Source organism: Lissotriton helveticus, chromosome 7, assembly GCF_964261635.1.
Source record: "Lissotriton helveticus chromosome 7, aLisHel1.1, whole genome shotgun sequence".
In the NCBI taxonomy this organism is placed as follows: Eukaryota; Metazoa; Chordata; class Amphibia; order Caudata; family Salamandridae; genus Lissotriton; species Lissotriton helveticus.
The window spans coordinates 98,755,349-98,780,939 of NC_136068.1; the positions used below are offsets into that span (position 1 = coordinate 98,755,349).

Below are 25,591 nucleotides of genomic sequence, written 5' to 3' on the forward strand. Positions count from 1 at the left end.
TAAAGGAAAACAAGAGGTTAACTGAAACTGTTCAGAGGCTGGCTGGCTCGGGCTGCTGGGCCTCAGAAAGCATCATAAAAATCACATTCTCGGCTCCGATGCGCAGCCTTCTTTTATCCTTTCAGTGCGCGTCAAATTAGCCCGGGCAGAGGAGGCGACGGGGGGGGGCTGAAGCCCGGTGAGCCCAATGGGTGTTGCGCGCCTGGCTTGCATCACCCGTAAAGCAATACACACGTCCATCCCTCACTAATAAACTCGACATTTCAGGCAGCCTCATACCATCACGCAATGCTGAAAATCTACTGGTCGAACCTCCAACTTATGGTGCAATCCGTAAAGCGTCTACAATTGGGAACTAGCTACCTCCAAACCTTTGCTCCACCACCTCTTTCAATACAGACCATAAGTATCATCTCTTCCAAAGACACTTCTATCAATAATTCTCCCTGCGAAACTCCCCACCTGGCACACGCCCCCTCATGCCATGATTGTCACGACACTTGTAACGACATTCCATCTCAATTTTGTAAATATGTATTTGTGCAAGTTAATTTGTAATCTTGAGTGAATATGTAATTTGTTAAACTGTAACTCTCACCACGAGAAACTGTAGTAGATATAAGTATTGTCACCTTCTATCAACCATCTTACTCGGAATACCTTATGCAATTTACTTTGAGGTATTATAAAGCACTATGACACCTCTGGGTAAAGAACGCGCTATATAAAAACACATATATAAATAAAACACAACATTTGGTACTGATTCGAATCATGGCTGCACCGGTGACAGGAAAATAGAAGAAGGACAGCGCACGGTGTACTTACTGCCAATGGGATTTTGTAAACTTGGTAAATTAATTCAGCGGCCATCTTAAACGTGTCATAATTTGACATTCCATAGTGGGGAGGCAATAATCCGGTATGAGTACAAGTGTGCTAACACAATAAGAGATATTCACAGACATCGAAGCAAAAATATTGATCCTGTAAACTTCATTTAAATACCATACGCAGCATTTATTATGTCTTCGCAAATATTTCAAAATTGCTTGACTGTAGTAAAAATCTTACGGAGGTTTCTATTTCTGATGCCAGTGCATGAAGGCGGTAGTTGCTGGTACGGTTCTCTTAGATACTTGTAATAATTTGTCCAGGAGCGAGCAGGAGTTCGCCTCGGCAACCGGAAGTTGTACGCCTGTCTGCGCTCGCGGCCTTAGAGAGCACTTCCGGAGCAGGGTTTCCTCCTTTTCGTTGTCGACCATTTGTTGCAGGCGGAGGTGAGGCAGCGCGTGGAGGAGAAAAGTACTTACCCGTGGTGGCTGTGGCGGGCAGTGGAAGGGGGTGTCTATGGAATAATTTCGGGGAGCTTCTCAAGAGCACGTTGAGCCCTAGATAGGGGCGTAAGGACTGTAGTTGAGGATAGAGAGACCGGAGGGAAGAGGGTACGATGTTCCAGCGTGATCATGGCATCTAGCGGCGACCCGGTGAATTAATGCAGCAATGATATCCACTGTAGAACTTTCTTTTAACAATGTATTCAGTGCACTCGATTGAAGGACGGCACCCTGCTGTTTATATATATATATATATATATATATATATATATATATATTTAGCAACAGGGGATGTCTTTATCTGTTATTCAGGGGCTGAACTCCCTATATCGCTGTCCAATTGAACCCGCCTTCTCTAGATTATGCTTGGATGTTGAATAGCACGAGCTTGAATTATGAGCTGTTTTGTTCCAAGCCCAAAAATTCGTTATCCCGCAGGTTGCGATGGATCAAGCAAGAACAAGCCATATTTAAATCTGCGATGGTGTGCATTGGCCAAACCTCCCAGCCAGTGATCGATTCTCTTGACTCGCTCAATCAGCAAACCGTGCGTCAGGCGCTGCAAACATTTTTTTTCTATTAGCAAACCCATCTTTGCATTTTTGGTGGTTTTTCTTTTATTCTTTCACATTATCAAAAAAATATGTATATTGCAATGATCCACCCGTCGAAAATTCACTTATTAGCTCACATCCTTAGTTGTTTGAGTTGGGCAGCCTCCTGTTGGAATTCTTGGAAGTGGTTCTGGAAGGAACCCTGTGCAAAGCAATGTTAAAGTAGTCCAGTATGGAGCTCTGTTGCTTTGTAGCATCTAGCTTGTAAAATATATATCGGGGTGATCGACCTGTATGGTGGTGCACGTCATCTCGCTATCGGAGTTTTGAGATGCCTTACTTTCTTACTTTTTATATTTCACTGTACTAATTCACCAGTAATCCTTAATGGCTTCTGGAGTAGTTTGCTATGCGCTAAAACATCTAATCAGGTGTAGCAATCGCTATATAAATGCAAACCTTTTCTCTCTTCTGCCCCTCTACCGCCCTTCTCAATCCAAATAACTGACTAAGGTATCAATCAAGGCATTTATAGAGTGCACTACTCACCCGGAGGGTCTCAAGGCGCTTGGGGGGGGGGGGCGCTACTGCTCGAACAGCCAGGTCTTGAGCTTCTTCCTGAAGGAGAGGTGGTCTTGGGTCAGGCGAAGGTCGGTCGGGAGGGTGTTCCAGGTCTTGGCGGCCAGGTAGGCGAAGGACCTTCCTCCTGTTGTTGCTCTTCGGATGCGGGGGACGGCGGCGAGGGCGTGGTTGGTCGATCGAAGGTGGCGTTTGGGAGCGTAGAAGTTGAGGCGGTTGTTGAGGTAGCTCGGGCCATGGTCGTGTAGAGCTTTGTGTGCGTGGGTGAGGAACCACCACACAAATAACTTTAATATTTCACTATACCAATTCCCCACTAATCCTTTATGGGTTCCGAAGTAGCGTGCTACTCGCTGAAAGCGCTTTGCTGCCTCGTCATGGGTAGTAAGCGACATAAATGCAATTACAATACAATTTGCATTCCATCTGCAGCAACATTAATTTTCACACGTCCTGTTATCAATACCCAGTAAATCCTTCAGTTCTGCACCACGTTAGCAGATCTGATGCAGTCCTTATAAAAGAGGTCTGACTAAGGCAGTGGTCTTCAAACTTTTTAATGTCCTGTGGAAAAAAGCAATCGGGCCCCCTCTACAGTTGTATTAAATTGGCAACGTTTATATATGTCTAGACTTATTTAAAAATTCCAGTCCAGTTCTGTTACTGTTGTAGTAATTTAATATACCAAACATACTATTCTGGTCAGCCAGGCCTTACTAAAGTGTAAAAGTATCCACCGCTTGATTATTAGAAATGGGGGAGGACGTTTTGCAGGATATTTGGAGTCCCTTCCGACACCTCCCAGTCAGGATATAAATGATAAGATGTTAGTGATGGCCCATTAGAGTGGCTTACTGCTGCTCATTGTTTTCTACTTACAACAAAGCACTGTTATAAGCATAAAGCTTATTTTGGCCAGAGCCTGTTGCCTCCTCTGGGATCATTTGAGGCCCCACTAGGGGGGCCTGGGCCTGCCTGCCAGTTTGAAGACCCCTGGACCAAGTTATACCTTTATCTTATAGGCTTTAACTTTAAGATATGTAGGTTACAGTAAGCATTAAGGCATGCTTAATCCGATTGTGTCTTAAAAAAAAGATGCTGTTGCACTTTTGGATATCATTTTTAGCAGTAGCTTAATTTTGAAGGCACATACATGCATCCCTGCAGAATAACCTAGTTTGGTGTGTGTGACACAGCTTCAGGAGTGGTGTGCAGTATGGCTAACAAACTTTGGAAAAGCCAATGGGCCTCAAAGGCATGACTTGTTAGGTTTTCCAATGCTCTTGATATTTTTTTCCCCTCTTGTTCCCCGAACAAAGTTTCATTTCATTCTACTATTTTAATGCTTAAATATGGCAATATACAACTGAAAGAGCTAGTTAATCTGAAACGGATATGCCACTGTAACCGCCAAAACCCATTGCAGAATTTTTTTGTGACTTTTCAACTGTTTGAGATAGAAATTATTTTCAATATGATGATTAAGCTTTAAATGATTGAATATTTGAGAAATGCATATTCGTGTATGAACTAACAATTTCAGTGGCCCTGCATATGTGTATTTGAATGAAGAATTGAACAGATGTACCTTATTTAAAAAAAAAAAAAACAAGAAAAGAGATAGCAAAGTCTTAAGGCAACTGGATCAGCTGTGGCATGTCTGGGTGCTATTTAATGGATATGGACGATTTAGGGGGTTGGCCAGTTTATATGTGGGAACAGATTTGCCTCTCTCAGACCTCCAGAAAAGCTGCCCACCAGCATTCTTCCTATAGGTAGGATAGAAGTGCATTTGAAGTGGTTCAATTGTTTTCAGGTCATCTGTTTCTCTGAATATAAAGGTTTGGTTTTTACTTCACCGGGGAGCTGACAACGCCTTTGGCCGTCCATTCGCCTGCTTAAGTGTACTGTTTTGGCATGGTGTCTTTGTATTTTTAGATTTTGCCTGCTGACTGCGCATGTGCTGTTGCTGTGAGGGTTATTGTTTACTATAAAAGGCTTGGAGACTGTCCACTTTTACCATTCATTGGCTTTATAATCATCCTTATTATTTTTTTGGCTGCCTCCTAATTGGTCGTTGCATGACTGTAGTCACTCCCTTTTCTTTTAATGGCACAACCATACAAAAAATAGCTACGTCTTGACTCGTGCCAGTCTGCTACTTTTGCTGTGACTGAGGTGCCAATTATTCCCCCCTCTCCGTATTCCCCTCTCCCACTAGTCCCCATCGCTTGATTGCACGTGTCCCCCAGCCTTGTTTAACCCTGCACATACATTCACCCTTTTTTTGTTTCGTAAAGCATATCCTTTTTCCAAGAAGCCAATAGGCAGTAGGCGCCACAATAAGTGCTTTTTCTGCTGCATGAATACCTGCCTCACTGTTTTGTTTAGCTCTGCGCGCTATCTCAGTGGGAGAAGTCGGGTCTCCCCACGAGAAAGATGTACCATGGTAGTAGCGTTGTCTGTGATGGAAATGGGTGTTGTATAGTCTGTCACCTCGTCGCCAAACTTTGTAACCCCATTCCGCCATGCTGATCCCTAACTTCCCACCCGTTGCTCCCGCACGCCCGCCCCTTTTCCGCCTTGCTCCCGCACGCCCGCCCCTTTTCCGCCTTGCTCCCGCACGGCCGCCCCTTTTCCGCCTTGCTCCCGCACGGCCGCCCCTTTTCCGCCTTGCTCCCGCACGCTCCCCCCTTCTCCGCCTTGCTTTTTTTTTCTTTGCAGAGTTTTATATAGCACGAACTAGAACCGAACCGAATCAGGTATCAGAGCGCTTTACATTTTTTTCCAGTTACGTTACATTTTTTAGGCACGGGGAGATAAAGCGATTTGCCCAGAATCACAGGAGGTTTTGGCGTCCTTACCGAGACTCGGACCCAGATCGAGCGCCCTAGCAGTTAGGCCAACTCCTCTCCCGCCCCTTCTCCGCCTTGCGCCCGCCCCTTCTCCGCCTGGCTCCTGCCCGCCCCCTGTCTGCCTTGCGCCCGCCCCTTCTCTGCCATGCTCGCGCCCGCCCCATTTTCCTGCAGTGCAACTAATATAATTTCCTATTCACTTAGTCTATTCTGGATTGCATACATTATTTATCACATGAATATGTGATTGAGTGTCCATGTCAAATAATTTTCAGATGGTAAAACCGTCTGCAATTACTGCTGAGATCTGTCGTTGTGGGGTGAGTTTTTAATCCCAAAAGATGCCTAGATTCCTGTGCCTCTTCTTTTTTTTTATTTTTAACCTAGGTTGGCTCTTGGGGCAATTGAATTGGCTAGTTAAGAGCTATAATAAGAGATTTTTGTTGATAAAAAACAGTTCTATTTAAACAGCTGACTTGCTCAAGTAAAAACTTGGAGCAACTCATTAATGCTTTACGTCTAAAGCCCATCAGAAATGTATTTGAATTTGACACATTTCTGCAGTAATATTTTAATGCTTGCGATCCAGCATTCTAATGAAATGTTTGTTGGTTCACTGTATTTTTCTATGATCTGTTGTAGGTCAGCTTGACACTGTACTAAAGTAATCATGCAGAACGACGCTGGCGAGTTCGTGGACCTGTACGTACCTCGTAAATGGTAAGCATCCTCTTGTCACAAATTCACACAAAGTAATTATTCTTATTGTTACTTAACCATCTCATCAGACTTTCCCTTGATGGACCCCGCCAGTTTTTCTTTGTAGTAAACGTTCCTATTTATCAACAGGTACAGATTCTAATTAATTAGATTGTACGGACTGAGATGGGTGGAGGTGGAAGTGATTCAAGGATTGCTCCACGGTTGTCATAGACCATTGTGTACTGCAGGGAATATATAAAAGCCACAATTCAATTGAGGAGACTGACTCCACCACCCTCGTGGGTGAGGCCTAACTGTTTTTGTGCATAAATATGGAGTGTTGTGAATGACTAGATGTTGTAGCTTCCTTCACATCCAGGACACATTCAAAGCTTCCAACCCCATTGACCACTCCATCTTTGTACTTGGCATTACTGGATTGGCGCATTACTGGTTCACTTAATGGGCCTCCGATTGTTCATTCTCGTTTGCATGGTACTCAGACCATCGCCTATCCCTAAAGCTCTGTCCTTGGCTCACTCCTTTTCTTTACACTTTTTCACTCAGTGATATCTCCTCATTCAGCTTCTCCTATCTGCTCTATACCGACAGCACACAGCTTTTTCTCATATACTACTTTTGCATACCATCTCAGTCACTTATCATGGGTTGAGTCACAGCAAACATACTTTAGGTAGTGGCATGTGCATTCTCTCAAAACCCCTCAAATACTGAAAATACTTCACATGACACCCATCTCTCTTGCTCCATTCACTATTCTCTCCCAACTCAATGAAATTTGTTTTTTCTGACCGTAATCTTGGGCTCTTTTCCACCCATCGTTCAAAATGGAAGCATTATTAACATACCTAACTCTGCACATGCTTCCAGTTACTGAGTGTAAGAATATGCATATCATTAACACAGCCAAAACACAAACTAACTCATTCACATTTAGCATGCTGAACTACTGCAGCAGTCTTCTGTTTTGCATCAGCAGTACTCTTCGTTCCTCTAGTGAGGGGCTGCGTCTTAATTTTATTTTTTTCAGTTGTAATTATGAAGTGGTTTAGCTTGTCCATCGACCAGTGAGTCAGTTTTAAAACCAATAAACAGATCACCGTGTTTTTGTAAATGAAACCAGTGATGACTGTTGGTGTTTTGGGATCATCGCTGGATCAGGCAGGGACAACGTTGCATTTGTTGCTCACTTCTGCTTCTTGAGCTCTATGATGCCTCTGTAGTGGAGAGGACCTAGGAAGCCTGTGGCTCCCTCTGCTTCATTCATATTCTTGTGTTCTTTCACACTTAGCTTGAATTACTGGTTGCATTATTTCTAGGGGCCTACACCATGTACGTATGTTCTGGCAGCTCTACTGTAGTCCTAGGTCTTGACTGAGATGTCACTCATTGTTTTTTTGAACGACTTAACTTGAAAGGCCCAAACAAGTATAGGTGGTAATTTTGATTGTAATTTTTAACTGATTTCATGTTACTGGCTGTCAAATACTATTTCGGCCCCTTCTCTACTCATGACCACCAACCCCCTCCTGAGAATCGCTGGCAGTGACTCTGCTCTGTTTTTTCTCCAGCTCTGCAAGCAACAGAATCATTGGTGCAAAGGACCATGCGTCCATCCAGATGAACATAGCTGAGGTAAGCCAAGAAACTGCTTGATTGGCTTATAGCTTGTTTGGTGTTGGAAAACATGTCCGTATTGTTGGCTGTGGAAATGGTGTATAAACTGGTGCAGCAGGTGCTGCTAGTCTCCTGGACCACACCTACTCTGAGAATTCATTCTCCTGTTCTGAGTAACTTTATAAGCAAGTGGCCTGCTGTTCTCCATTGCAGAATAAGGATGCCGTATTGCTATGCATTTTAATGGTTGTACTTTCCATCTTGTTAGCTTTAGGCCTTACACCTGAAGTGGGCATATAGGATTTATCTAAGGAGTGAGATCTACTTTGCCGTAATGCAGACATTTTCGTAGTTATTGGGGGTAATAGTCCATTTAAAAATGAGGGCAATGAAATCGCCATACTACATTTTAGGTGCTATGTGTGGCCCTATATAAATGCTACTAGATGCATGAATGCGATAGTTAACTTTAGAGCTGCTGGTCAAGGTAGACTCTTGATATTTCCTGCTCTGTGGGTTTACAGTGGTATCCTCAGCTGATTTGGGGCTTTATGCTGTTTCGAGTTACTGTGTATTTTTTTTCAGCTGCTCTCAAATCCCTCAGTATATTTGATTTGTGATTAGCAAGCTTTCTTGCAGTGTATTGTGCTGCAAGGGCAAGCACTTGTCTATCTGGAATATTTCTCTGTAGAGAAATCTTTCCTGTGCTTTTTTTTACTAGACTGCTAATGGATGTACACGCTTCACACTTAATTCTTTCACTTACCAGCCACTTGATAATTGTGACTCAGAGGACGGTGAGGCATCTGGTTACCCTCTGAAGTAATGGTCTGGTTTGGTGTGCTGTGGATTTAAGGACTTTACACCAAGAATGAGTAAACTCCTGGTTAGCGTAATTTCTAAACACTCAGATCGGTGTAAGCTAGAATCTTCTAATTTAGGATGGTTTGAGCTGTTGTGGAGCTGAATTCCGTCTTTGCTATGGCCTCGTAGCATAGTGGCTTTATCCCTCCAAACCACCATCCCCTCGTCATCCAGAGCAAAAAACATTTTCTGAAGTGAAGACTATGTATCTGACAAAAGTCGATGTGGGGTGAAAGATGGCTCCTTCTACACGTGTAGAAACAAGATGATGTGAAATGGACGCCTATCCAAACCCACCGTGAGAAACTTGGATTCAGAAAACTCGCACAAGAAAAATTCAGTGGGCACATGAAGTGGAAGCACAAGCCTGTAACACAGAAACTCTTTAGTTCGTAAAACTACAGTATTATTCTAATCAAAATTTACCTTCACCTTGAGCCAGCCAACAAACAGCTCTTTCTCCATTCAAAAAGGAGCCCACAAAAAAATAGGACCACGGGCTAGGTGTTGATGCTAGCACCTGACCATACATTTTCCAACTAATGCATCCCAGCACTCCTTTACTAAAATCTTGCAGGCCAGGCAAAGACTCAGTGGGCAGCAATCCCAACGTACTGAATCACGCTATGACATGGGAACTGATTGTTCCCAAATTGCAAACGATAGTAAAGCAACCAGGTGTTGTCCCATCTTGTTGCATGCAATCCATTATACGGAACAGAATAAAAGGCACCAGAAATTATGCTCTAATCGAGCACTGGCATAGCCAATAGGTCTTCCCTTTAGGTCCTTATAAGTCTTTAGCCATGCAGCACATTATCTGGGTGCTCCATCTCCTGTTCTTTAACATGGAACTTTTGACACTAATAATAGAACTGCATTGAGAAGTATTTATTTAAAGTGTTATTTTCGTAAAACTAAACTGCAGGGGAGACCAGAACAATAACAGGGAGCGAATTAAACTGGCACTGTATTTAACAGAAGGCTTTGGGATAGTATAAACACAGGGCAACAGCAGTTGGAATAACCTGGTCAAGAACTAATTTCTCTATACATACATTATAAATGTATAAATCTACCTGTTTATTTGACCTAAGCGAGTAATCCAGCACGTGTTGCTTGTACTTGGAGAAAGAACAGCTCAAACTGGGGGGGTGATCACTTTCCGACTCAGGAAGCAGCTCCGTGACTCCAAGCGTCTGAGGTGAAATCAGGCTAGCGTACGTGCGGTGTAACTCACTACATGGCTCCGTCCCTCCTGAGGCAGAAGTCTGATTAAGCTTTTGTCTGTGCAACTGTCAGGAATATATTGTGGTAAGAGGGTCAATATTGCGAGGGGACAATAAAGCTGTTGGCAGACCCCAGCCTCTGTGAGCAGGAGTTACGCTGCCACGCTAAATTGCACAGTATTGTCCGCCTGAAAGTGGAAACTGGGACTGAGGTCACTGGGGTCCTTGGCAGACTGTTGGTTATGAGTGGGGGCTCCGCTGGGTTTATTTATTGGAGCCTGAAAGGCCCATGATGGTGCAGAGCGCCAAATTAAAATTAAACTAAACAAAGAGCCCAAAAGTGGCGCACTCTATGACCTCCTCAACATCCCACGATATTCATAGACCAGGTCGCACATTGGGCACATATGATTCCCGTCGTATTGAGGCTTGCAGCCTATGGTCATGAGACTTGCATTTTGCCAAATTGATGTAAGAATGTATTGCTATATTGAGTTTGCCATGATACTTGATGTTTAAAACCCAAATAAACAAATTTAAACAAAAAAAAAAGTGGAGCAACTGAAAACTCGAGTGCTCGTGTTCTGGCCAGAAACCAATGAATAAATAGTACGATGAATGGCCTGAAGTCAAATGATCCCTGTAGGAGGTACTGTCTCCGTGGACATGACAAACGCACCAATAAGATGGGCAACTGGCACAGATTCACCACACACAAGAAAGACATTTCAAAAGACACATGAAGGAACCATGCGAAGGACGTGCCAAAAGCCCATAGAGTAGATACAGCATGTCTTGAGGAGACAGTGCATGTGCAGCCTAGCCGAGACCTAAAAAAAGGAGATCACTGCATATTACAGTGCCATCCAATCTCATTGACAACAAAGCATCTCAGTGCAGTGTACCATTCATGTGCTAGCAGACACATGATGACTTTGATTTAATACGGTCGTTCCTGTGTCGATCCCAACCAAGGTCAGAGCCAGCATTGAGACATGATTATAGCAATATACACCCCTGCAAGACCTACGGTGAGATACACTCCCTAGTGAGATTTTACTGAAAGGGCAGTCAGACGTTCGACAGGATTGCATGCGGCCAGCCATGCTGTGAACCATCTTCTGGCTATAACTGAAGCAGCTACAATGCATCCTAAGCCAATTAAAGTATAGAGTTCTCTCACAACAGGGAAATGCAGGTCAGCGGTCTAGTAGACCGGAGCTAATTAAACCTGCACCTTCAAATGAAGGATGGCCAGCGGGCGTGCTGAAGGCAAGCCCGATCAGGCCCAGTGGCCAGGAACCCTGCACAATTTTCAAGATTTACTTACTCTGGAAACTAACTACATAGTCTTAACAAACCCAGAGCAGCCGGATGTGAGAGGCTGAAACTTCATGAGCAAGCCACCCATAAAAAAGGTTTGTCAGCACTGTAAACTAGTGTGGAAAGCACCTCATAAGACAGGGTCAAGCAAGACCTATGGACTAAAGGAGCCGCAGGCTTGGAAGTTAGGGCTGATTAATTGCCGCTCTGCCTAGACACAAATCGACCTACTGCTAGAAGATAACAATTTAGATACCCAGTTTATTACAGAAAGCAGGCTTAAAGACTGCTCCTCCCCTGATCTAGTAATGGCCTTGCCACCAGGCTATAAAATACTCCGATAGGACAGGGAGGGGGTAGTCTGGCCATTCTTATAAAGAATGAATACAAGTGTACCAACAAGGCCCTTCCTATCAAAGGGTGTGAATGTGTCTTCTTTTCAATCCTGTTAACACCCACGTACACTATCAGGGTTCCTAATCTATAGACCCGCAGGCCCTTATGGTGAATTTCTAGAAAATTTGCCCGAAGCACTAGCCAGCCTGCTATTAAAGAAATCTAACATCACCGTATTAGGAGACCTAAATCTTCATATGGAGGGCAAGAACCTCCGCAGCGTCAAGATTGCTATTAGATCTAGAAAGCCTGCAACTTGCCCAGCTGGTAACGACTGCCACACACGTAAAGGGCCACATTTTGGATTTAGTAATCTCTAATGGCCCCAACATTAAGGTCGCACCTCCAATACAGTACCCTGGTTAGATCATCATATCATTCCTTTTGAATTAGGAAAGATCGAGAGTACGGGGGACCCCCCCAATGTCGAGACAATGAAAAGACGCTGGGCCAAGTTCAACACAGGGGCAAGGGGGAACATCTTAACAGACTCAACTATATCCAACACTGAGAAACTGGTAGCAGTAAAGGAGGCATACTCCACGTGGGAATCCTGGATTATTCAATTTTTGGATATAGTAGTTCCTAAGGGTACCTCCAAACCAAAAGCCAGACCCAGGGTGGATGGATGGTTTAACCCTCAACTGTTAGCACTAAAGAAAAATTGCAAAAAAAATCAAAAGGGATTGGAGAAAAACTATGGTCCACAACTTGAAACTGAGTATAAACCTGCCATTAGAAATTACCATAATAGTATCAAAACAACTCCGGGAAAGATCTTTGAGGAAAAAAATCAATCTGGCTTAGAACTCCTCAAGGAAACGGTTAGCGGTAGTCAAGGCTTTGACTAATCCAGCCCACGACCCCCACCCATCAGACATCGGAGGAGAGGTGCAATGACTTAGCCGCCCATTTCCACTCAAAAGTAATAGACATTTATAGCTCCGTCCAAGCGAATGGGAAACTAACCTCTGGGTGGGTAAAGGATCGGGAAAAAGTAATGCACAAAAACCATCACCAATCTCCCGCCTATGGAAGTAAAAGGTGTAAAAGGATTGATGGACCAAGAAGTCTGGCTCGTCTCTTGATCCAACCCCACCGCATATCCTCAAAACAGTTACACCTGTCATCCTTCCTACCTTGACGAAGGTCATGAAGCAGTCTCTGGAGATGGGCATAGTCCCAGCTTCATGGAAACACACTATTATTAAACCCCTATTTAAACAAGCATTTACAATGCAACGGTTTCGCCTCTGGAAAAGTTAGCTATTGGCATTGTAAATGACAACATTTTTATTTGTGTTGGCTTTGACAACATAAATAAATGGCATTGACATTTACAAAGCCAATAGCCTAATCTCTCGCAAATGCGACACCTATTGCATTTGCACCCACACACACAGAAAACCGGGTAACAAGCAGGCAACGGAGGCAAGGACCAACCTCCTTTAAGCTTAGGATGTCAAGATGAAATAGGAAGCATCCCACACGTAAACAACGAGTACCTCAGCCAGCCTGTGTCAGTGACTCGATATCTCACTATAGGCTAACCCTTTCCCTTTAAAATGTCTTCCCCTCCCGTACCTAGCAGCACCCACGAGGGGTTTCCGCGGACTCTCACCCGAGTAGAGCTCGTTTACACCCCCATCGCAGTTTCCCTTGGCAGCCCCCGGAGGTTGCCTGAATGCCTCGGTCGTTAAAGGCACTAAATAGCCGCACCCAGCATAAGCTGACAATTGCCACAGTGGGGTGATTCACACTGCAGGCGATAGTGACAGCCTCTACCCGAAACAACCGCTCACTGGGATTTCCTCCGCAAGCCCACCACTCCGCAGTTACCCGTCAGCAGCGATTACCGTTTGCCTTGAACTGGACGATAGCAGGGATTCATTGATAGAACGCCACAGCCAACTCCCTCCCTCCAATTTAAGTAGTCTCAAAACTGACTAAAACGGAGCAAATATACCGTCGCAAATCAACAGTACCTAATATTTATGTTTCTGAAACAGATCCAAGTTAACTAGTTGCTTTCTTGTGATGTGCCCATGTCAAAGACACCAGTACAAAGGACATTAAACTAATGCCTCGGGGAGTTTCACACAGCCGAGGCTTGGGCGTTCTTAAAATGGACTTTTCAGATTTGGAGCCTTCGTGTGTTGCCTCATTTGTTTGCATTTTTTTTCTGTAAATGGCACATTGTTACTCCGTTTTAAGACGTTCGAAAAGACTGGTGTGTTGTTGGCATGTAGGTGCCACTTTATTTCGCGAGTGTTTCGGACTGGATTGTTGGCTTGCCTTGTGTAGCTGTGGCTGACTAGCTTGCCATATGAGAGCTCGATGGTTTACAGTTTGAGAGACCAGCAATGAGAAGGCACGGACAGCGGGAGGGGGGGGCGGGAAAGGCACGGACAGCGGGAGGATGGGCAGGAAAGGTAGGGACAGCGGGACGGGAGGCAGGAAAGGCACGGACAGCAGGAGGGGGGACGGGAAAGGCGCGGGATGGGGTGCGGAAACGGCAAGAAAAAGCACTCACCTGGACTTCTTCCGGCGGCGGTCGGCCTGCAATGACGAAAACAAATCTCCCCCCCCCCCCCCCCCCCCCCCCCAGAAAAATAGGAACCGCCACACTGACGTGATAATAGGGGCTGGATGAGAAAAAATCTCAGGAACGCCCACGAGTCGCCTCACAGAATGACGGACGCCTCTCTTCCAATGGCTAGCCTCCATTTATGGAGCTAGACAATGGAACAGAGGCGGGAATAAGCCACACACTGGTAAACAAAAGGTTTTCGCCTGCGAAGAAAAGCTGTGCGGCGCAGCTTTCGACGAGGCGAAACCTAAAAAAAAGCTAACCTAGATCGACTGCAACTATGTAATTACCGCCCCATCTCCATGCTGCTGTTTGTGGGCAAGCTATTAGAAAAGCACATCAACAGATCATTGTCAGAATTCCTGAAACATTACCAATGCCTCCACCCCACCCAAATGGGTTTCAGGGCACAGCACAGAGTCTGCTCTGTTGGTGGTGATTGAGGAACTCAGAATGTCGTTGGACCAGGGAAACTTAGCCACCTTGCTCCTCTTGGACCGGAGTGCCGCCTTAGACACTGTAGACAATCATACATTACGTAGGAGACTCTCCGCCATCGGGGTACAAGGTACCATGCTCGAGTGAATAACCTAGTTTGGTGTGGGGTACCACAGGGATCCTCATTAAGCCCCACACTATTCAATGTATATATGGAACCACTTGCTAAGATTGTCCAAGAGTTCGACTTCTCCATGACGTCCTATGTGGACGACACTCAGCTGGTGGACGACTCAGCCGGTGATCTCATTGGACCCAAAAAAACAGCAAGGACGCTGAGAGATTATCATCCTGAATTGAAAAAGTCAAGGAGTGGATGACAAAAAACTGTTCAAAATTAAACTGGAACAAAACAGAGTTAATGACCCTTTGGAACAAGGAAATTCCCAGGCCCTCCATAAGTTGGCCTGCATGTCTGGGCAGCCTACCCGTACCTCAAAAGATAATTAAGAATATGGGGTTTTGGCTAGAAAAATCTTTCCATGGCGACACAGGCTAAGAAAGTCGCAGCCACCTGTTTTGGACTACTTGCAAGTCTCCAGAAAATCCTAGATAGGATCCCTACTCAGCTTAGGAAGACAGTAGTCCATTCCCTGGTCACCCTGCAGCTGAATTATGGAAATTCGTTATTCCTAGGGGCACCAAAACATGTGACTCGCTGACTACAGGTGGTCCAGAACACAGCCAGCGTCAAAGCTGCTGTGCAATGTCCTGGCTCTGGAGTCTGTAAAAAGCACCTAAAGGGGCTACATTGGCTCCCAGTAGAGCCAGCATCAAATTTAAGACTACACAGAGCTCTACATAACAAGGGCCCCTGGACAATCGAGAGTCTAATATCCCCTTGCATCCCAAATAGGCAATTGCATTCAAGCTCGGAGGAACTTATAAAACCAACAAAGGCCAGGAGGGAGAGGTGGGGAGGAAGATCTTGCTCCCAACTCTGGAATTCTCTACCACAGGAATATCCGATATTGGACTAAGAATTGCAGTTTCGTAAAGCGATTAAAACATGGCTGATCAAGCAATCCTTTAATGTTTGTCCTACTTCAACTACTTCAACTAACTACGTGTCTCCTAGCGCTGGGAAGCCCCAGGCCAGCAATGCGCTTTATAAATCCTATATAATAATAATAATAAAACACACTGCTACCGCATGCTCACATACTGATGTAGTGAATAGCACTCATTGACTTCCAAAGGCTGCAGAGAAACATGGATGAAATCCAGAACTTTTATTGGAGTGCCAGCGCACTGCAGGTGAATCTAAAACAAATTCTGACATCCGTCCAGAAGGTGAACAGAAACGTGGTCTTGGCGGACGCAGTAGTTGTTAGAGCCTTGATGCACCCACTTCAAGCCAGGAATTGTAGAGTAGGCATCTGGTGCATCTACATTTGAACCTATAATCCTTTGGCTTTTTCAGTTATTGCAAGAGTGGGCAATTTATCTTCAACTGTTAAACCGCCTAACTCCCAAGGATGGTGGCTACATAAGATACATGAAAGGTGTAAGTCTGTTTGCAGATTCCTTTTTTGATGATGAATATGTTCAATTGATGTACCATCCTAGACTGCAGTTCAGCATAGTTAGTACCTTTGTGACCGATTGGTGCAGAAGTTGCACATAGCAATATGCAGGCCACAAAAACTCCTCCACTTTGTGTTTCCCTTTTTGAGACTTGCCTTCAGCAAGTAGCAGCAGACAATTTAAGGCAAGTGTTTTCGCCCAAATGCTTTTAGAGCAGGAGATCCTGAAACAGTAGTTGTTTGTTCTAGCACACAAAGCGGGCAGTGGCTAACTGACCAGAAAGTTCAGAATAGATAATAAAGTACATAAAAGCAAAGACTACCTTCTCACTTCGTCCCCTGCCCAGTATTTGAACATGTGGAAATTACTCTGATAGAATGCAACTGTTCTTGTAGTGGGCACCAGAAATCACTCTTGTTTGCTTATCAGACTTTGATATAGTTATGAGAGGATGTTCTGCCGCCTTCGCCCAGCAAAGACTATAGTCACTTAATCTCTTCGAAATAAGTACCCTTTGCTGTTACTTTTAAATCCAAAGGTAGCCTGTCTCTATCGCAAGGTACTTCTGTTGCAGACTTGCTGCAAGTGTGCTTTCTCTATGGCATATTAAAAAGATGCAGGGGTTTGTCCCAGTAGGGTCCTAGCCGCCTAGCTTGGTCACATACTCATTTGAACGGACTGGAGCAAAATGTCATCTTTTATTGCAATATGGAATTTTATTTTCAAAATGAAGACCAGCACTTAATGCAAGTAAAGAAGCTGCTGCCAAGTGAGGTTCTTACTCTGCCCATACCCTAACCTACACCTGACTTGGCTCGCCAACCCCCTTCCTGATGGTATATACCTAGGCCAAACCTCTCTAGAATAAAAAAAGTTATCCTAGGACCCTATTCAAATGTTGGATTAAAATGATGAATGTCGCCGTACTAAGCAGTGTCTTTATTTTTATTATTTAGATCATGGCACTATAGATGAACATCATATATTAGCATTCTAATGCGTGGAATGAAACGGATGCAGTTTAAATGTATTGCTAGATAGAAGACTTGTGGCATGTAAAGTTCAGCTGCTAGATCAGACATTTAAATTAATATGAAAATGACGACAAACAGTTATGTTTTCAGAGCTGAGCACGAATGCAATGTCCTTTTCAGGAACTCCAGTGATCTGTGCTTGTACAGTGATGGTATGGTGTTCCTTGATGTGAAACGTTATCACCAAATGGTGACTATTTCCCTTACTGCTAAGTATGCGTTGGAAAAAGGCAGTGTTGGTGTGAAAACGCACAACAGTTGCCTTACCCTTGCACATCTTACTGCTCTTGAGCTTTTCGATGTAATGGTTTTTGAAGTCTTAAGTACGAATTTCGTTTTCCCTTCAGGTTGACAAGGTCACAGGCAGAGTCGTTGGACAATTCAAAACATATGCAATCTGCGGTGCAATTCGTAGGATGGTAAGTTATGTTTACTGTATTAATGTGTTAAGTTTTATTGTTATATCTACCATCGTGCAGTATTTCTCCTTCTGTTCGTTTAATGGTCCTCGATTTTCCGATCTCCATGAACCTTTAGACATGAGCGGCGAATGTTAACAAGTTGTGCTACCTTGTTGACTACTGCTGACAAATGAGTATCCTAAATTGGTTTGTGTTTTTATCCTTTGCCAAGCTTACCTGTTCACATTGGATGTCCTGCCTTCTTTGCATCTTCAGTATCTCCACAGTTGATGCAGGGAACTGTTAAAAGAAGGGGCACATATGTTAATTATTTATATTCAAGTATTCTTAACAGGTAATTCTGTACCCTAGATGTGGATTGCTGTTGTATCTGTCCATAGACTTCCACAGTAAGAAACAAATAGCAATCTAACAATACTATTTTCTTCAGCTCTCATCTCAAATGTAGTTTCAGGGTTGCATATTCTATCTAAATACTTATCAATAATTGAACTTGCTATTCCGGGGTCCCATGTTTTTCTGCATAGATTGTTGTTTACTTAGGATTGCATTCCCCTCTGGTTGCTTAAGATCCTTGTGAAGACAGACTTGGGTGCTTATTGGGTTTTCTGATGGGCGTTTGTGGGGATCTTGGGTGCTTGTTGGGTTCTTTGGGGGGGATCCCTGTGGTTCAGAAGACATGCTCTTCACCCGCAAGAGTGTTTCCTCCCTCTGATGCTCTATCCGTGCAGGTCAGAGCGTATTCGGGTATTAACTCCCTTCACCGTGTGACGTCTTGCTTTTACTTTTGACTGGACACAGGATTTTGTCTTCTTTCAACTGCCGGTGTGCAAGAGACTACAAATAAAGTTTCATAACTGCTCACACAGTACGTCTCCCATGACGCTGCTGTCACAGTGACAGCAGTGTTGATTGGTCTGAGCACTGTGGTTCGGCACTCAGACAGGGCTGAACCTGTACATGTTCTCCACCCAGACCGTGCATTACAGCCCAGTGGAGAACATGCCAAGTGCGAATTACTGTTTGGTCAGCCCAAGACGGCTGGCCGAACCGGTGTGTACTTAGTGCTCGGCACTCCTCCCCGCTGCTCTGCACAGCCCTCCCCGAAAACTGAGTAAGTATGGAAAAATAACACTGCATTATATAATTTTTCCTTTAACTGCTCAGAGGGCAGTGTGGCGACACATCTCCACCTTAGTGGAGGAGCAGCCACTGCATTGACCTCTAGTACAAAAGGGAAAAATATGCAAGTGGGAAAGGTGAAGGGAGAGCCACTGAAACCCTGTCATAAGGGGGCATGCTGGAACCTACAAGAGTGAGATAAAGGGTCAGGGAGCGTCTGTTACTGGATTGAAGAGGACTGGGTTGGATTGAAGACTACGCAGACATTTAATAAAGACAGCCGCAAGCGTCTGAACAAATCTTTGGCCACCGCATTCATTATTTTACAAATTAAGCACTGTTAACATCAGGAGGTGAATTGGAGAAACATGTCTAGTTAACATTCGCTCTGTACCAGAGTTCTGAGAATTTGTGCACTGTCTTCCTCCTCCGTGAACACTGCCACCGTTCTTAGAGCTTGTGCTCTTTACCTTAAACTTGATGTCATTTACTCTTTTAAGATCTGATTGACACGTTTGATTAGAGTTGGGTTTCTTCTGTCCATTTGCAACCAGTGCAGGTCAGTGAGCTGACGGGAGATATTAAGAAACATCCCTCTTGTAGAACACAGTGAAGCAGAGCCTTGCCTCACGCTACCAAGTGAACCATGAGGAACAGTCTAAAAGTACTTCATCCTGTGCTGTCAAATTAAGGACGTGAAACCCACAGTGTTTAAGAAGAACCCTCACTCACCTACCTAGTAGGTGACATGCTTCATCATAGGGTTCCCACCCTGGTAGCCGAATGCCCCAGGGTGTGCTATGACGCCTGATTACAGCAGAGCTGGTTGTTTTGGGGTGATCCAATGATTGTGACGTGAAGCATTAAAATTGACTCCGGAATCCCTGTGATCTGAAGTATTTAAATTTGATTATTTGGGGTTCCCGGTCAGTGTTAGATATATATGTAGTGTGGACCACACCAAGGATGATTATATTGAGGATACAAGGAACCAACTAACTATCCCAAACATATCCACCACTCTAACGTTGACCGGGAACCCCAAATAATCAAATACATTTAAATACTTGAGATCACAGGGATTCCCGAGCCAATTTTAAGTATTTAAATGTATTTGATTATTTGGGGTTCCCGGTTAACGTTAGAGTGGTGGATATGTTTGGGATAGTTAGTTGGTCCCTTGTCTCCTCAATATAATCATCCTCTGTGGGGTCCACACTACATATATATCCACCACTCTTTAACACTGACCGGGAACCCCAAATAATCAAATTGAAATACCTCGGATCACAGGGATTCCTGAGCCAATTTTAACGCTTCACGTCACAATCATTGGATCACCCCAAAACAACCAGCTCTGCTGTAATCAGCCGTCATAGCACACCCTGGGGGGCATTCGGCTACCAGGGTGGGAACCCTATGATGAAGCATGTCACCTACTAGGTGGGTGAGTGAGGGTTCTTGTAAAACACCATGTGGGTTCCAAGTCTCTAAAAAGGTTAAGAGACTGAAGGAGTAGACTTGAGTAACAAATCCGAAAATAGGTGGAGGATCCGTCCTTTGATTTTTTTTTTTTTTTTTTTGGGATGTTTGGCAGGGGAAGGTGAACAGATTACGACGTCTCCCTCTTTGTTTACGATAATTTTAAGACATGACCAATCCCACCATGGGCAAGGCTCGGTGCCATAGGCAGTAAGAATGATCTGGTGAGACTAGCCCTCTAGCTTTTTGATCGAATTACTGACTTTGTATAACTTGTACGAATTTCCGAGTTTTGTTTATACAGCTGTTTATTTCATGGCCAGACATCCATTAACTGCTGTGAAGTAATTTGTTTATTCAAATGTGGTCAAGTTCCTACAAGCCTCGATAAAATGGCACGTTCTTTGAACGATGCCCACCTTTTTTTTTATCTACTCCAACAAGTTTAACACTAACCTAGTCACACTTCACCTACTCAGATTAGTATGTGGAGAGAACACAAAACATGGCTGTGCGAGGCAAACCATTCACAACTGTGTTTGGTACAACATTCAAGTAGCCTGCTTCCTCAAGTATTTGGGATTTCTAACTCGTAACCTTTTTTTCTTTGGTTCTTTTTTAGGGTGAGTCTGATGACTCTATCCTCCGGCTGGCCAAGACCGATGGAATTGTCTCCAAGTAAGTACTTTTGTTTTGTTATGCTGCTTTCTTTTATTACCACACAAGAGATCTAGCAATTGTATTGTGCGTTTGAGTATAAAGCGTACACTTGCTGCTTGCATAACTGCATGCTGCTTGTCACTTGTAAACTATTTATAGACTTTCTGCTAAAATAAATGCAGCCCACACTTCCCAGAATCTTTCTAATATGATGTGTCTAAGTCTAGGCATTACAGACATATTGTTTGTTATGGCACCTAACACCATATCTGAAACACTATTGCTGAAGCTGTAGTTACAAGAAAGTACACATTTCTTCTCAGGTTGAGAGGAAATTCCCTATAGTCTTAATAAATCAACATTATTTTATTTCAAGAAGCGCGCAGTACCCAACAATATCCGGGGAAGTGGGACAAGAGGCTCACTTAATTGAAATCAGTGTTGCTGCCCCGTTTACTCCTCACTTTGACTAGGTTGTACCTCTAAACAGAGTATTGTAAAGCTGCTGTCTGGAAGATGTCTAAATAACTCCAGCAAAAAGTTCCACTGTAGCTGTGAACTCTATATGTGAATGTGCAGAAACTACATTGGGGAGTGGTCTGCTGTCTTAGTGGAAAAACGTTAGGCCAGAGGCATTCGCACAAGCAATTCCTTGTCCTTTGCTTCACTTACTGAAAGAAATGCGAAATTGGTAAGATTGTTTAAAGCGTTCCTTCTTGCCCAAGTAGAAATTGAAACCTATTTTGACAGCCATTGATCTAGGGAGAACTTTTTGCAAAACATGGGGAATATGGCAGTGGATTAGTCCATGGGTTCGACATGTCGTACTGCATATGTGCTTGTTTGGAGAAGCCTCATTTGCTTACGGACAGTAAGTATATCAAGGCACAGTGGCTTGGCCAAAGTGTGATCCACAGCAAACGTCTTGCTTTCCTCGGGTCCTGCTTAAAGTTCCATATTCTAGGTAGTTTTGGTTTTTCTACATATTTTTATATGTACTGAAACTTTGTTACTACTGCATTCGCTAGTAGATTATATGGCAACATCTGGAAGTCCTAAACCCACCCAAGCAGTTGAACTCTTAATTGACCAACACTGGTAGCAACATTAAAGTCGAGGCTCATTCTAGGAGAACGTTGAGGTTTAGTCTTTGACATGTTATAGTAAATGGTGCACAATGAACTGAATAGGTTGGTTACATTCTCAATGGAGCATGGGAATGCTTTAAGGGAAAATTAAAGATAGCTTAGGTGGCTGCATATCCAAATGCAGAGCCGTTGAGATGATCAGACTTTATCGCCCCCAAGGCAGTAAAGTTAATGGTAAATGTTCTTGGTATTCAACTCCGTAACCACTTGGTCCATTATCAAATAGACAGCTCCACTTTGGAGACCAGCTAAGTCCTAACTTCTCCCGGGAGACCGAGGACGATGGTTTTATTGGATGAGCCTCTGCTGGCATTGGGGACCGAATCCCCATCAAGCAGTGCGGGGAACAGGCTGCTCAAATTCATGTATTCAATGTAGTTAAATTAAATGCGATTCCCAGCTTGTCCTGGTCTCTTAACCATTGCCAGAGACCTCTAGTTAATGGTAAATAACAGTCCTGCTTCAGGATACGAGCAGGGCAAGGTTGGTATATCCTTTTACCAAGCAAATATGGAGCAGCCTAAATGTGTACAGGGATATGACGCAGAGTTGCTTTTTCAAGTAAGCAACAGCCATTAATGCATGCCAGTAGACCCTTCCTGATTTTTGCCGTAGTCTGGAAGGGGGGACAGTGTATGCAAAAGAAATGTAGCTCTGCCAGCTAGTTCCCATGCCACTTCTAAGGCAAGGGTTCGATGCAGCATGCGCACAAGACCCGCCCCCAAAATCTACATCTGTGTAATGAATGCAACTCATCAGTTAATGCGGATTGTGGAGATTAGGTTATGGGCCCACAGTAAGCGATTTGGTTTTCTGCTACCATGTACTTGCTTCCATTGTGCATCTATGTACCTTCCATGTACTTCGATCTGTGTTTGTTACTTCTCTCCTGAAAAAGCATATCAATGCACTACCCTATTTCTCATCCTGTATCTCTCAATATCTTTAATATACATATATTTCGTTCCTTTATGCATCTATCTACTTTCAATGACCTTATGGGATCTTTGTATATATCACTTTCTTCTAATTTAGCATTTCCAATGCACTACCCTATTTCTCAGCCTATACTTCTCTCAATATATCTTCTAGCCCAACTGTCTGACTCATCTCAAACTTCTTTCTACTACTCTTTCCAATGCACTACCCTATTTCTCACACTATACAACTATCGGTATATCCTCTACATCTACTCTCTCATTTATCCCAAACCACTACTGATCCCCAAAAGAACCCTTTCTAGACTCTCCCCATCTCTACTCCTCCTTGTTTAATCTGACACCTTTTTACTTTACCGATTCCCCCAAAACAAACCTTTCTAAACTCTTCCCTCTGCCCCTCCAAAACCCCTTTTTACTCGTCCAAACGCCGCCTCCTATTGCTATGACCTAGGAAAAAAATCCAAATCCTTCACTCTTCTATCCCTCCACTATCCTTTTGAATCAAAATAACAGACTAACATGTTCACTTCTCAAATTCCATATTCCACTATACTAATTCACCGCTAATCCTTTATGGGTTCCAGAGCAGCGGGCTGCTCGCCAATAAATCGTTGCAACACCCCATCAGGGTTACAAGCGCTATATAAATGCAAACCTTTCTCCCCAACCCATCTCAATCCAAATAATTGACTCGCATATCCACCACTCAAATTACTTTCATGTTTCACCATACTAATTCAACACTAATCCTTATGGGTTCCAGAGTAGCATGCTACTCATCAAAAAAAAATCAAAACCCCACCAGGTGTAGCAAGCGCTATATAAATACAAACCTCTTTCCCTCTTCTATACCGCGGCCTACCCTTCTCTATCCGTATAACTGAATAACATATCTACTACTCAAATTACTTCATATTTCACTATACTCCTTTTCAAAACGAATCCTTTATGGGTTCCGGAGTAGCGTGTTACTCGCTAGAAAAGCGCATCAAAGCCCATCAGGAGTAACAGGTGCTATATGAATGCAAGCGTTTCTTCCCCTTCTATCCCTCCGCTATCTTCAGACTCCAAATAACTGACTAATATCCACCACTCAAATTACTTTCATATTTCACCATACTAACTCACCACTAATCCTTTATGGGTTTCCGGAGTAGCATGCTACTCGCCAGAAAAAGGGCTTTAAACACCCCATCAGGGGTAACAAGCTCTATATAAATACGAACCTTTTTTCCTCTTCTATCCTTCCGAATCCAAATAACTGACTAACCTATCCACCACTTAAGATTACTTTCATATTTTGCTATACTAATTCAACATGAATACTCTATGGGTCCCGGAGTAGTGTGCTACTTGCCGAAAAAGCGATCCGACCCCTCGTCAGGGGTTGTAAGCTCTCTATAAATGCAAATACAATGCAATATGAATGGCACATGTTGAGCACACAAGCATTGTTCTTTCCTACACTGCCTTTTGCGTTACATAGTCTGGTTCCTCTTAATTTTGAGGCCTGGCTTTGGGGGTAGAGTTCTTATCATGGCTCCTGTTGTCTACATTGTTGTTTTACAGCTGTTTCAAATAGGGTTGTTTTGTGTGATCTACAAGTTATGAGTTTTCACTTTGAAGTTCATGTTGCACTGCTTGTTTTTGAAGCAAGTGCACCGATAACCTTTTCTAGTCGCCAGTCTTGGTATGTTCACTCCATGGAATGTGGCAGGTGGCCCCCACTCCTGTGTGGTGTCTAAAGGTTCTTTAGATAACACGCTGGAGCATTTAGAGTCTGGTCTTGGTTTGACTTGCAGTCTGTACCCTAAATCACATTGTGTCAATTGATCCTATTCAGGGGCTTAATAGGAGTCCTAGACTTGAGTGCTTCTTTTAGCACGGTTATTGACAACATTTTCTTTTCTTTTACAGGAATTTCTAACAAGGATTTCTTTGTGGCACTGGAACATGTGAAATAAAAGAAAATGCATAATTTTGTGTGTTTTTTTTTGTAACCGTCGTGACTTTTAAAGCATAAAGGTGGACACAATTGGTAGCTAAATCTCTCTGAACAAACATCCCAGTTGGCTGACCGCCCAGCATACCACGTAAAATTGATGCAGGATTGCACATTTTAGGGTGATTGCTTGGGCTGTGGTTGGGGGAAAGGGCTTATACACAATGTGTAGCGACATTCTGACTAAAGCTGTTTGTGGCTGATGGTGGGAATGTGTTTTCATGCCGCCAGTCATTCCATTAAAAAAATTGTAAAAACTGTCGCACTGATATTATCCAGAGAATAGTCTGTAAAATATTGTTGCCTTGTTAGTTTCCACTCTTTGGCCTAGGCTTTTTTTTATGTTCTACCTTACAATGATGTTTTCCCCCAAAAATTATTCATAATATACGATCATATATGAGCGTTTGCTGAAGACATGCACACAGTGGTGCAGACACACAGTAATTGGTCAGGCTACTAGGAGCCATTGGCTCCCTTCACTTTGAGTGATTGTACTAAGCCTCTGCATATTGATCACACCAGCCTTAACAGTACCTTTCTCTTAAGTGATAAATCTAGTTACGCCTGTTTTATTCAGATTAACATTGAGTAAGCCATTATATATTCCCTGCACTTTGGGTGCCAGTTAGGTGATTTATTTTTCACTTTTTAAAGTTAAATTGTTCCCATTGTTGCTGCCTGCATT

The 25,591-nt window shown here is 43.6% G+C and overlaps 1 protein-coding gene across 2 annotated transcripts; it reads left to right on the forward strand.

Annotated features, from left to right (window-relative positions):
- Nucleotides 1–1,156: 1,156 nt before the first annotated feature.
- Nucleotides 1,157–24,879, forward strand: RPS21 (ribosomal protein S21). 2 transcript variants are annotated; one of them, XM_078651603.1, is made up of 6 exons: nt 1,157–1,280; nt 5,968–6,045; nt 7,620–7,683; nt 17,474–17,545; nt 20,775–20,830; nt 24,819–24,879. In XM_078651603.1, the coding sequence occupies exons 2-6, from the start codon at nt 5,996–5,998 to the stop codon at nt 24,826–24,828; spliced, it is 252 nt and encodes an 83-aa protein (XP_078507729.1). In that variant the 5' UTR covers nt 1,157–1,280; nt 5,968–5,995; the 3' UTR covers nt 24,829–24,879. The 2 variants fall into 2 exon arrangements, with proteins under 2 accessions (XP_078507729.1, XP_078507730.1); XM_078651604.1 differs by lacking the exon at nt 1,157–1,280 and adding an exon at nt 1,282–1,305.
- Nucleotides 24,880–25,591: the final 712 nt, after the last annotated feature.